The sequence below is a fragment of the Peromyscus californicus genome, unplaced genomic scaffold (assembly GCF_007827085.1).
Source record: "Peromyscus californicus insignis strain IS unplaced genomic scaffold, ASM782708v3 Scaffold_10__1_contigs__length_136768540, whole genome shotgun sequence".
In the NCBI taxonomy this organism is placed as follows: domain Eukaryota; kingdom Metazoa; phylum Chordata; class Mammalia; order Rodentia; family Cricetidae; genus Peromyscus; species Peromyscus californicus.
This window is the reverse complement of record NW_026294391.1, coordinates 116,224,150-116,237,915: the sequence shown is the minus strand read 5'-3', so window position 1 is coordinate 116,237,915 and position 13,766 is coordinate 116,224,150. Positions and strand designations below refer to the sequence as shown.

At 40.7% G+C, this 13,766-nt stretch overlaps 1 protein-coding gene across 6 annotated transcripts in view; it reads right to left on the bottom strand.

Annotated features, from left to right (window-relative positions):
- The window catches only part of LOC128111417 (integrator complex subunit 6-like), a 54,910-nt gene that overhangs the window by 26,173 nt on the left and 14,971 nt on the right, over positions 1-13,766 (bottom strand). For all 6 annotated transcript variants that reach the window (XR_008218652.1, XR_008218651.1, XM_052739703.1 and 3 more), the window contains exons 3-6: positions 4,093-4,242; positions 3,174-3,263; positions 2,763-2,946; positions 2,376-2,504 (exon numbers count right to left, since the gene is read on the bottom strand). Coding sequence is in view for 4 of the 6 variants with exons in the window: in XM_052739703.1 (XP_052595663.1) it covers positions 2,376-2,504; positions 2,763-2,946; positions 3,174-3,263; positions 4,093-4,242 (553 nt within the window). In the remaining 2 variants the exon portion in view is untranslated. The remainder of the gene's footprint in view (positions 1-2,375; positions 2,505-2,762; positions 2,947-3,173; positions 3,264-4,092; positions 4,243-13,766) is intronic.

Here is a 13,766-nt window from a genome sequence, read left to right as displayed (position 1 = left end):
AAACTAAAAATATGGTTTATGAAAAATGAAAGGAGGAAAAGGCAGTGGCAGTCCAAGGATTTCTGTTCTCTCTCTCGAGACAATTTGAATCTAATTTGTCCTTTAACTCAATGCCTCCCACTATTCTTAATGTACTGTGAGAATAGGAAATTGTGTGGAAAACTAGTGCAAAACTACTTTTACATTTTAGGAGACGTGGGCACATAAGTTAAGCACATCACAACACAATGGTCATTTTTCAAGAATTCATTTACCCAATTAGGCAAATGAAATCATTTGTTCCCTGGTATAGTCTTTAGATTTTTGGGAGCTGGCAAATTAGATCATAAATTCCATTTACATTTTTGCTCTACACCCAATGACCCCCAAAACGAAACACAAGCTTTCTAAATTTTCTTGATAATTGAGAGTATGTTGGTGGCATATTCTGTGTATACATAGGGATGGGGAATATAAAGCAAACAGCTCAAGACTGTTGTGGAAAATTCACCCCATTTTCTCCATACACCATTACAATTCTATGTAATCTGGCCACATATAACGCATAGTAATACACCATTAACGCATTTTAATTATTTAAGTTAGCTTACTTTTTTTGCCTCCCTAAACAAAAACAAAGAACCCTTACGCCATGATTCACTAGTCTAAATTATAATTAGGAAGGACATTTTAGTTATTTGGATGTCATTTTCCTTAAATTACAGAAGACTTGATTTATTTATTTTGGCATTATTTTAAACAAGTAATTACTTCAGGTTAGGAGATTTTACAGGAGTTCACCAGGCTCTAGGAAAAACAAAGAAATACATGTGAGGATCCCTCTACAGTTGGGCACACAATGCTGGGGATGCCCATCTTTCCGAGCAAAGTATTATTATTTTTATCAGATTCTTTGAGACTACAGAACTCTGGACAAAGAGGGAAAAAATGGAGCTAGAAAGGAAATCTGAGCTACTTCTGAGACAGCAAACGCAACTAGTATTTCAATCTGAGTTTCTCATTCATGTTAAGGTAGTAAACACAAAATTATGGGCTGGGCAGTCAGTTACCAACACTACAGCACACCCTTCCCTATATGGTTGATTCAAAATATGGTGTGAGGCCCCAGTGTTCTTTGGCAGATATTCTTAACTTAGGAATCCAAGAAACTCCTGAAATTACACATAAAACTGTATTGTGTGACTTAAGTCTTTTTCTCCAAGGAAAGGAATCTAAATTTTCCAACAATTTCTCAAAGGGATATAAGAACTAAAGAGTAAAACAAGTCAAGAAACACAAGATCCATTGTGCTAGACAAAACTGTGCTGCTTTCTGCCATGTATAGTGGATCCCTTTGGCCTTACCCAAGGGAATCAGATCAAACAAAACACTATGCATGGTAATAATGAAATCTCAGTCTCTCGGGCTCCCTGTCTCGGTCTCTCGGTCTGTTGGTCTCTCTCTCTCTCTCTCTCTCTCTCTCTCTCTCTCTCTCTCTCTCTCTCTCTCTCTCTCTCCCTCTCCCTCTCTCTCTCCCCCCCGTCTCTCCCTCCCTCCCTCCTTTCTCTCTCTCTCTCTCTCTCTCTCTCTCTCTCTCTCTCTCTCTCTCTCTCTCTCTCTCTCTCTCTCTCTCTCTGTGGCGGGGTGCGTACACGCGCATACCCATGCTGAGAGAATGGAGAAACCATAACAAAGAGCAGGGCTTCAAGGAAGTCCTGTACTGTATCACTGTGGTATAATTTAGTTCCCCTGATCCTTCTGAAACCCATTCAGAAACATCCATTTGACAAACCATCTGGAGCTTCACTATGGCTTAACTTCCTTGTGCAAAATTAGCCAATGCTTCTATATTTTTAGATGTCAAATTTTCTATAAGATCTCATTTGAAGAGAAAACATTCTGCAGTTAAAGAACGGTGGAGAATATACCAATATACAACTTCACAGAATACTGTAAGTTCCTGAATAAACATTCACACTCTTGGTGTGGGGTGGTAATCAACAGAGATTTCAGAAAGATAATTTAGCATATTTGGTGATCACAAGCGCCAAATCAGATCACTACTCAAGTGCCATACCATAGTAGATATTCAAAAATTTGGGGAGCAGAGAGTTTAATTAATCAGTTTTAGCCAAAAACTAAGGTCAGAAAAAGTAGTAATTTCCTTAGGAAAACGTTTGACATGAAATGAAGGTTGCTAGAATTTGACCACCTAACACATGCATGGGCAATGATCGATCATACTTCAGTGTTTGGATGGATGTCCGTGATGAATGGGATGCACATGGATACTGGATTCTACCGCCACACGTTTAATGTCTTTTCAATCTTAGATCATTCTTCCTCACACTATATTATGGTAAAAAATGTTTTGGCTCAGAAAATGATTACTGTACCTTCTCCAACAGGAAGCGGATCTGGTCCTGTTTTTTCAAAATTAATAACTACACCACTCTGCACTTTTTGAACTAGTGATTCTAAACACTGATTCAACATTCTTTGTGTTCTTACACAGTAGGAGCGACCTATGCCAGAGAGAAAAACAAAGAGCATAAATTTCATCAAATCAAATACTGGTTCATAATACAAGTATTTGAAAGCCTAAAACAGGATTTAGAACCATCATAACTATATTAGCAGGTATGTGGTATGAACAATGACCTTAAGCAGCAGAATTCACAGATTTTGAAGGCAAGCAACCAAAGGCTAGCTATGGCTGTTAATAAGAACTATACTCTCCCACCCCAAATTCTTCCTGCAGAAACCTGAAAGAACAGTAGTACCTCCTGTGACTTCACACATCTGTGTGATGGCCGATTCATCAGTTGGTACACTCCCTAGTTGCTCTGGTTCAGTAGAAGCCACTCCAGGCAAACGCAACACCAGGGCAAATAACCTTTGATCCCAACGAAAAGGTTCTTTGGTTAGTTCACTTCCAGGCAGAGGAGAATTCAAAGGAAGATGAAGCTGATAAGGCAAAATTTGAAAAGGTTCATCATAACAACCCATATAAAAAGAAGAGAGTTAAATGGTTCACTGCACTTTCATGGAACTCAACAGAATTAAGCCATCTCTTAAGGATTACCAATATAGATTTGTGCAAACTGTATTCTTAACTGGAAATACATGCCTCCCACAGAAATAGCTGCATGTTCTCTGCTATTTAAATGAAATTAAAAAAAAATGTATCTCACCTCTTCTTGAACGCTAGCAGTACTTGTTAACTTGTTTCCATCTGTGATGGTAATTAAAATAGATGGCTCTAAAAAAAACGGATTTCTCCCCTAAAATATATTTAAAAAGCATTAGAGCTGAGTAAAGCAATATGATTGTACTTAAACTTCTACATTTGCCTTGCCAATGATCCCTCAAGCATGATAAACTTTTCCTTGATAAATAAGAAACAAAAGCTCATCCATACTCATGAACCCGTTCACCTGAGTTAAAATCCTGGCACAGACTGGGGGACACCTGGGGCACGTGCTCTGCAGCCCGGACAATGTGTCTGGGGATTCTGAGCAGAGCATTTAGGAGAGAAAGGAAAAATGGTGGCGGCGGCAGCATGTGCTTCTCTGGCCTCCTCTTTTATCTGGAGCTTTCCAAGTCTTTTATTAGACTGGGGGTGGGGGAAGAAGGAGGGACACAGAAGATTTCCCTCCCCCTGTCTTCTTCCAACATGTTTGCAGCACCTTATTCATCATATTCTCAGATTTCTGAGATCAAATGACAAGACATTTTATTTAGTGTATAATCCACTGATGAACTGATGTTTAAGAACCAAAAAAGTTGACTAGGTGGTGGTGGCACACAGCTTTAATCCCAGCACTCGGGAGGCAGAGGCAGGCAGATCTCTGTGAGTTCGAGGCCAGCCTGGTCTACAGAGTGAGTTCCAGGACAGCCAGGGAAAAACAAAACAACAACAACAATAAAAAACAAAACAAAACCAAGAACCAAACATTTGGGTTTGCTTTGTGATTTCTATGAACTGTGCATCTACAAGCTGCATGAACCCCCTTCTGGTTGATAGTGCAGGTAGCACAAGTCTTGCCTAATTTTGCACTCTTACCCTAAGTCATCAAAATAAATTAGCTGAACTCATTCAAATATAGTTACCTGTCCATAATTGTCTATTCCAGATATTAATCGATTGAGATTTAACAAATCAAATGAGGATCTTAGAGCCTGACCAAGAGTAGTCAGTCCAGAAGCCTGAAGATTTTTCAGTTCGCTCATGAATGTGGCATGATTTTCCTTCCAACCAGCCTGAAAACCAAACATTGACAAAGAAATTCTCAATTATACAATGATTAAGATAGAGCGCAAATAAGCACTAAATAACACAGTACCAAGCCTCTGACAAATTAATCCCTCTTTAAACTAATTCCATTCTATATCTTGACTGCTCAAGTGGAACCAAACAAGCAGTCACCTTCCAAAAGTTCTACTAGCTTTAACGATCAAAGGCAAAGAACTCAAGCAAACAATACATTCATTCAGAATAGCAAGCAGGAGGGCTTTGTTTCAAAAAGGCAATCTACATTCAGGCTCAACCAAATCTACTCATACACACCAATTCCCTCATCTTAATAGTGGCAATGAGCAGATGAGCATGGAGTCAGGGGAGAGTAAAAAGCAATTATTTTGTAGATGCACTGTCCTTGATAGAAGGGGGAAAGGTTATTGAGTGTCTGAGCTACATGAATTTTGATAACTAATAATCTTCTTGTCCAGTAGTTTCACTTTTAAATGACAATACAGAATTATACACGTTGAGCAGCTAGACAGATGGCTCCATGGTTAAGAGCACCTGCTGCTTTTGCAGAGGACTCTGGTTTGGTTCCCAGCACATATACTGGGTAGCTCACAACTAGTTATAAATCCAGTTCCTAGAGACCAACATCCTCTTCTGGTTTCGGGGGGCACCTGCACACATGTTTGGCAAATGTACAGACCAGCAGGCACACATAAATACACATGGCTACCAATAAATACATAAATAGATAGATAAACAAACAAACAAATAGAGCAGAACCATATTTATTTAGAGACAATCCTGTTGGCACTATTTAAGATTCACAAAATCCCAAATGTAGACTAAGAAGAAAAAGAAAAGTTTTTGCAATGAACTAACAGCATCTAGGCACCCCCAGAAGCTATACATCGCAGCAAAGAGCCAAAACTCAAGGTCAACAGCCAACTGTTGCTTCGATTAGTTTGCAGACTTGGAGGAAGGAAAGGATTGTACTGCCTGGTCAGTGGTGACTACAGAAACAAAGCAACGCTGAGATACAAGAAGAGAAGCCAAAAGAAGACGATGGCAGCTGTCAGTAGGTCACAGAGCAATGTGTTAGCAAAGGTGAATGAATGCACATGGCACAGCGTGGCAACCCAGAAGACTGCATGTCGGCCACTTGGGCCTGGAGGACTCTGAGGACAAGGATGATAAGCTGAACACTGAAGGTACACCAACCAGAGCAGTACAGATGGAGGCAGAAAGAGCAAGTAATACAGAGGTGAACTTAGCAATTTGTATTTAATATTTAGCTGAAGTCATAATACCCATTATCAATACAACTACAGCAAACACTGTTTCTAGTCTCATCCTCCCTCAAAGCACAACAAGACACAGAGAATAAAAGAACAAATGGCCACAATGTGAAGGAAGAAGAGACATTAGAACAAGCCTGAAGATGACATGTCTTATTGATGTGAGAAGTAGCAAGGACAATCAAAAGAAGAGAACAGTTCCTAAAAGGATGAACCTTACTGGAGAACCACTAATAATATTATTATTGCTCTGGATATATGGCAGAAGGCTAGGCTAATGGGATAATTTGGGCTCTGACTATTAAGTGCTTTGTACAGCACACTCAGTAGTTTGGATTGTATCTGCAGCCCTGGGAAGAACTCAGTGTTCTTTTTAATTAGGGGAGTGGTGTGATCAGATCTGCATTTTAGCAAGATCGTTCTGCTAGGAGCTGGAGACTAAATTGAGGGGTGGAGGGAAGACTGAAGCTTGAGGCAGGAAAACTGGTTTGGAGACTGTTGCAGTAGCCAAGAGAAAAGTGACGAAAGCCTGAGCTAGGGCGAAAGCCTGAATGAGGGTGGCAAGGATGAGAGGTGATTGCAGACTAAGGGAGTACTCGAAGAGGTGGAGTTGTACGGATTCAGCACCTAATTTAGTGGGATGCATGAGGGGAAAGGGGGCAGGCGTCAGGTTTGGGTTTCTAGCTTGGAGAAACTTATGAATGATGGAATCCTTACTTCATCAGCAATATTAGTTATACACTATAAACTTACGTTTATATCCATATTAAGTGTTGAACTCCTAAAGGGCCACAGGACAGGTCAGAGCGTGAGTAAAGGGAAATGAGTGTACTATTTGGAAATCACTTTAAAACTCACCCATATTGTCAAATGTGGTGGGACCTGCTTTATAAGTCCAGCACTTATATGGTAGAGACAGTCCAGCCAGACTACAAATGAAATTCAAGGCCAGCCTGGACTCTATCTCAAAAGGAGGGAGCAAGATGGCTCAGAGAGGAACGGTATTGGCCATCAAGTCCCCCAGCTTGAGCTCAATCCCCACGACCCAGAACAGCAGAAAAAGAGAAGTGACTCCCATAAATTGTCCTCTCATTTGCATATGTGTGCCATGACACGCATGCCCATATACATACACATAGATGCACACACACACACAAGTGGATACATAAATTTTAAAAAATAAATAAATAAAATGTGTGAGGGGGTAAGTCTCTGCTGGTAAAGGCACCTGTTGCCAAGCCTGATGACCGGAGCTTAATATCCTTAAGACCCACATGGCGGGAGGAGAGAAATACCTCCTGAAAGTAGTCCTTTTAACCTCTACATATACTCTGTGGCATATTCACATGCACACAGTAAGTACATAAATAAACCGATAACTATTAAAATTTTAATGGGCAGCTAGGCATGGTAGTGCACAGCTGTAATCCAGCACTCAGGAGACTGAGGCACGGCTGAAAGCTTGAAGCCAGCTTAATCTATGAACCAAAATTTTGTCTCAAGAACAGTCAGACAAAAACAAAATAGGAAAACAAACCGACAGCGATGTAGCGCAAGGGCACTGCTTGCCTAGCATGCACAAAGCACGTATTTCATCACCAACAGTGGGTTAAGCGAGGAGCTGACAGAGGGGCCAACTCACTGGGATTTGAAAAAATGCATGCATCCTGGTTTTTACTAGTCTTACTCATCAATTTGTCAGGATACCTACTCCTTAAAATCTCCGTTCATGGCATAGCTTGAAAGCATTTTACAAATGGTTTCAAGGTCTAAATACCTAACATCTGTTTTTAGGTCAATTCTTAGCCTTTATATTGAATTGGACAATATGAAAAAATTTTAATGTCATTCCATACTTGAGTGCTACAAGGTGTTGAAAGCAATGGGTTTCTTGGTAGCTGCCTGGATCCTATTTCAAGAAAGAAAGTTAATTTTCAATGAGGAAGAAAGGCTAGAAGATAAGAATTTAAAAATTTAGAAAACCTTATTGATGTAACTAATTTCTTCCTAAAAAGCCATTATAAAGAAACAGCAGGATAACGTACATGTTAATATTCTCCATTCACTGCTTGAGGTTATATTTTTTCACAGTTCAATTCAGGACAGCTAATGTGTCCTTTTCCTCTCGAAGTACACACTCCACCACTGAGCTATAGTCCCAGTCCCCAGTGTGGAAGAGTTTCTTTTCTCTGAACTGGGAACTGAACTTTTGGCATCAGGCATGGGAGGCAAGCACTATACCACCAAGCTGTATCCCCAGCCAGGCATTTCTTTCAAATTACTCTACTTCCAAGACATTTCACCCTTGTGTGAAATAATAACTTCCATATATTCTTGCAGAACTATGCTTACAAAGTACGTTCACACTTTGTACTGGCTTAGAACAGTCCAGCCATTTGGTACATTATCACTCTATTCTGTTTGAAAAAGCAAGGAAGAGGTGAAATTTGGTTCTTTTCTGTGGAAGGAACAGTGATGACAAGAAGAGCACCATGTGACTATTGAACACTTGAAATGTGCGTGGTTGAAATGAAGATGTGATAGAAGAACAGAGTACACATAGGAGCTTTTCATGCGTTGAGGACAGACCCTAGGGATCTTCACATGCTGGGAAAGGAATCTAGCACAGAGTTACTTCCTCAGCTCTACACATGAGGTTTTGAGGGTATAGACTCCTCTGCCAAGTAATACAAAATCTCACTATTTATTTTATACTGATTATATTAAAATGATACTCTCTGAGACATGTTCAGTTAAAATAAACTAATAAAGGGCTGGAGAAATGACTCACTAGTTAGGAGCACATCCTGCTTTTGTAGAAGACACAAGTTGGATTCCAATACCCATGTGGGCGGGCTCACAACCACCTGTAACTCCAGCTCCACAGGACTCGTACTCCTCTAACTTCTGAAGGCATATGGACTCCCATGCACATACCCAGATATAGACACACATATATGTAATCAAAAAATAAAATCTCGTTGGGTGGTGGTGGTGCACGCCTTTAATCCCAGCACTCGGGAGGCAGAGAGGCAAGTGAAACTCTGTGAGTTAGAGACCAGCCTGGTCTACAAAGTGAGTTCCAGGACAGGCTCCAAAAGCTACACTGAGAAACTCTGTCTCAAAAAACCAACCAACCAACCAAATAAATAAATAAATAAATAAATAAAATCTTTAAAAATGTACTAGCAAACATAGTAGGACATAGTCTAATAAAATCCATGTAAACTCCTGTTCTTTCTGTCTCAGCTTCCCAAATGTTAAGACTAAATGTAAGTGCCACCACAAAGGGTATTTTTTAAATGTTACTACTTGACTATTTTCAATTGTATATGGCAGGCATTGTATTATTTCTTTTAATCACTGATGATCTGCTAGGGACATGGAGGTCCGACATGAGGGCTGGCCTTTGAGGGAACAGACAATGGAGTCATTACAGATTTCAGGGCCACGGGAAACAAGATAAAACAATGCCTCTGAAGGACCAGCCTGGTAGCAACAACCAAAACAGACCAGAGGAAGAATGCAAGTCAGAAAAAGAAACTATACAGTAATCCAGGCTTGGTTCAATCAGGGCCAGAAGTGAGACAGGATAGAGGCAGAGTAAACTGAAAAACATTTGAAACGCACAAGTTATGACTTGGTAATAGAGGGCAGGTCTAAAAGAGGATGATGACAATATTCCTAGCCTGGGATATCTAGAGAAGGAAGGTTAGAGCAAAGGAGTAACCCGGGATGAGTAAAATCCAAAATTGAGCATTCGTTATCTTCACAGGTCAAGTTTTCAAAGTATCTCAGAAGGATTATGGTGAATAATGGCAGATAATATTTGCCAGTGTTTATACAATAGGAATTCACATATGCAAAGTGTAGAGTAAATATATATCATTCTTATCTTAGCCTCAGAAGCATAAGAAGGGTGGTACTATTATTATACCCATTTTCTAGATAAAGATGAGGTTCATCAAGGCTAAGCCAGGATTTGAAGCAAGCCAGCCTAACCTTAGAGCATCTCCCTCCCATTTAAACCACTACACTACATACTCCTCCACATATTCTCTAAGTGACCTCATAGACAAGTTCTGTTAGATTAACTAAGTTCAAGGTTAGAAGAGTTTTCAAATTGCATTTTACTCAGCCTGTTTTCCCTGATGGCTAAGTACAGAACACTTGGGGGTGGGGGCAGTAAATTCAAAATTATATGACCCTCATCTAGCCCTGGATGTCACTGACTAACCTGGAATGGTCCAGAATAAGTGTCTGGGGCACTGTTTCTTCATCCAATAAATAAAAGGGCTATGAAACCAATGCTAAGCAAGGCAGGATAGTACACACCTTTAACCCCAGCCCTTGAGAGGAAGAGACAGGCAGTGAGTTTGAAGCCAGCCTGGTCTACACAGAGAATTCCAGGCCAGCCAGGGCTCCACAATGAGACCCTGTCTTAAATAAAAACAAACAAACAAAAAAACCAAAACTAACATCCCTTCTGATTTTCATATCCTGTAATTCCACACCCCATAACAATTCTTATCTAAGCATTTATTTACCCTATAATTCTATGTCTTATAATAATTATGTAAGTAAAACTGACCTACAGAAAGGAAAGTATCTGCTGCCTCATAAAGCAAGTTAATTTAGGCCTGATTTAAATTTGCATAGCCAACTCAAAATATCTTCTCATATCAATAGAAGAGCACAAGACTTTCTGTATCTCAGTGACCTCGGTTCTGTTTTCAGCTCTGCCTGACTGTCCACCAGCCACTTATCTTAGTTATACCTCCGCACAGTAGAGAGACTCTCCTCGGAGGTGGGAAGCCTAAAGAGGCTTCTCACTGCCGTCATCTCTACCTTCTAATCCAACTGCTGGGTTTAGGACCAGGCAGCCAGCACTGTCTTTCCCAGACTATTGCTAAAGCCCCTTGAATTGCCTGCTTTGTTCTCTGACATGTAAGACTTATGAGGTAGGCTCTTGCCCTAAACAGACCAACAAGGGAGTGTATCAGTATGGAATATCTGAAAACTCTTTATGATCATGCATCTAGATTGGATTCTTAGCCTAGCCTTGATCAGGAATAAAGGTGTTACTTAGAACTCTGAGCTGACTGTCATGGCTGATGCTTGTAATCCCTGCACTTGGGAAGGCTGAGGCAGGAGGACAGTGAGTTGGAGGCTAGCCAGATCCTGTCTAAAAAACAACAACAAAGGGACTCGCTGGTTCTTGTGTCTATTTCTCCACTGGCTTCAAATGGAGGAGGAAAAAGAAGTATTTATCACCCCACTCCCTACCCTCAAATCTCAGCATCCTGAACTTCATCCCATTTCCCAGAGACTACTTCGCTAACGTAGGGGTTTTTTAAACTGGAAGAACTCTGCCCTCTATTAAACCTTGCCAGAAATATAAACAAGTAAAGGAGCTGGAAGATCAACTGTGCTTGAAGGGGAGGGATGTGGAGTGGTGTTAGAGCCCTTTCTGAACACTTCTGCTCTGTCTCTAAAGGTCCTTTGTAATCCTTTTCCAAAATATCAGTGACCTTGCTTGACTTAGCATAATTCCTAAGTTTAATAAACACAGTGTTAACATTCCCATTCAAAGTAATGCATAAAGATAGTTAGGTCAGCTACGCTTAAACGTCCACGTAGGAAGTGTCCCTTACAGACTGTATGTAAACTGAGTATTTATAAAGAGAAAAAGAGATTATTAAGATTTTCTAGTATGGTTAGCTATTGAAAGATACCAGCAGTGGATCTTCAAAGAGAAAAAACTCCTTACACGTTACAGTTCTCTCACACAGCAGGCCGTGACCCTTTCTCTGGAATAGCAGAGCTTCCCATGTCCCCAACTTAGTGCTGAGCCACTGCACTGACTGATTTTGGGGGCACATTTGCTCCTCAACCTATCTTGACATTCTCCTGACAGTCCAGTCCAAGTCATCCCAGCTGAGGAGAGCCCTTCAGAGCAACTGAGTAACAAGGGCTGCTGTCGACACCAGGGAGACAATACATACTGCTTTCCCTCCTCGCCGCACATTTTGTTTTCCATGTAAGAAAGTGAAATCAGCCTGATAATATTTGTTCTTCATAAGCCTATGCTAAAAAGCTATTCTAGACTTTGTGCTGCTTTGTAGATGGTTACAAACTGGATGATTAACGGATCTGAGTATTTTCCCAGATGTCCCAAGTTAAAGCCAAGGAGTCTAAATATAGCAGGGCCATCAATTCTCTTGTTGAAAGATAAACAATTTTCCTTTTTCCATCTGCTCTCCATAAGTTTAGGGAAAGCTGCTCTGCAGCAACCCAGACAATTGGAATAAATCAATCTCAACAGTAGTTTTTAGCCAATTTACTTTCTTCTTCAATTTGACATTGTATCATCTTTGTTAACATGAACTGTTTCTGTGTCAGTAAACTGATGAGTAAGACAGAATGCTGTAAAAAAAACTAATACGCCCAGCTTTTCCAATCAACCTTGTCTCTCCAGAAAACAAATGGCTTTTCTCTTGGTCCCTGCCCTTATCGTTATGCCAAATTCAGGCAACTTCAAACGCTCAGTGCCAAGAATCTTCTCCTCACCATTGAAGTGGATTCCAGTTCTTCAATTTTCCACCCACCTCCCACTTTGGGGGCTTGTTTTGGTTTGTTTGTTTGGCGTTTTCAAAGACCTTTTTTAAAACATTGATTTGCTTTATCCTATGCATATGTTTTGCCTGCTTATGTATACAGGTACCATATACACACCTGGTGGCCAGGGAGGCCAGAAGAGGGTATCAGATGGCCTAGAACTAGAGTTACAACGGTCGTGAGCTGCCATGTGGGTGCTGGGCACTGAACTCCAGTCCTCTGCAAGAGCAACAAGTGCTCTTAAATTGCTGAGCCGTCTCTCCAGGCCCACCTTTAGCTTTTTATTTCTTTTGAGGCAGGGTCTCATCCTGTAGCCCAAACTGCCCTGGAACTCAATATATAGACTAGGCTGATCTTAAACTCTTGACAGTTCTCCTGCCTCAGCTTCTGAAGCACATGAGTTTATAGACAGATCTAGGTCTGTTTGGACTCCAGTCTCTACATAGGAGATGCATCAATAACAGAACACTGTGACAGCTAAAATCACTAACACATCCATTCAAACTGTTTTTATCTAACCTACCCGTGAAGGGAGGAGGCACACATTGTCCATTAACAAGAATGTAACCGTTGCTTTGTGTACCTCCTCCTAAGACTCTCTTCTTCCATGGTATTCTGTCACCCTCTACGGCACATTCGTCCCTCAACATAGAGCTATTTAACTCGCTTTCCTTTGTGAGCCTTTTCATAGTTTTTTTCTTATTTTATTTCATTGAGACATAGCCCTGGCTGGCCTGGAACCTGTTACGTAGAAGATGCTAGCCTCAAAGTCATAGAGAAGCAGCCTTTGGCTTTTGCATTTGACTCAAGGTACTTTTAGGAGGCCAAAGGGTACATTTGGTCAGTGTTTGATTAGTATAGTTCTTTCTTACAACACACTTGTTTAAGGACTGCACAGTTCTCTTGGATTCCTTTTTGTTTGAGTTATTTCTTGACAGCTCCTGTGTCCTGAACTCGCTAAAATGTGCAAAGTCCATTCTAATTCACTAAATGACTTCTTTGCTCGAGAACACAGAATGCTATCATTTTGTGGGTCCAACTACTGATGTCCATCCACGTGCTTCAGACAAGACAAAAAGAAAAAAAAACAGGTGGTGGTGGCACACACCTTTAATCCCAGCACTCAGGAGGCAGAGGCAGGTGGATCTCTGTGAGTTCCAGGCCACCCTGGTCTACAAAATGAGTTCCAGAACAGCCAGGACTGTTACACAGAGAAACCGTATCTCAGAAGAAAAAAAAAAAAAAAGAGGGATTTGAATTTGGTTCCCAGCACTCACATCAGGCAGCTTACAATCACTTGCAACTCCAGCTCCTAAGGATCAAACACCTTCTTTGACCTCTGTGGGCATCTGCACTTACATGCACATACATACACACATACAAATAAATCAATAAATCGTTTTAAAAGCTACTGTGCAGACTGCATGCACTTTTGTTTCAATATTGGCATCAATACGAGACTTTTTTTTCAAGGAGTCCCACTACATAGCTCAGGCTAGCTTCAAACTCACAATCTGTATGCCTTAGCCGTCTGACATTCAGCCTAGCTACAGTGAGACATTTTTATGGGCACATATACATAATAAAAATTCACACTAATGGCCCAAGGAAAAACACAGCTG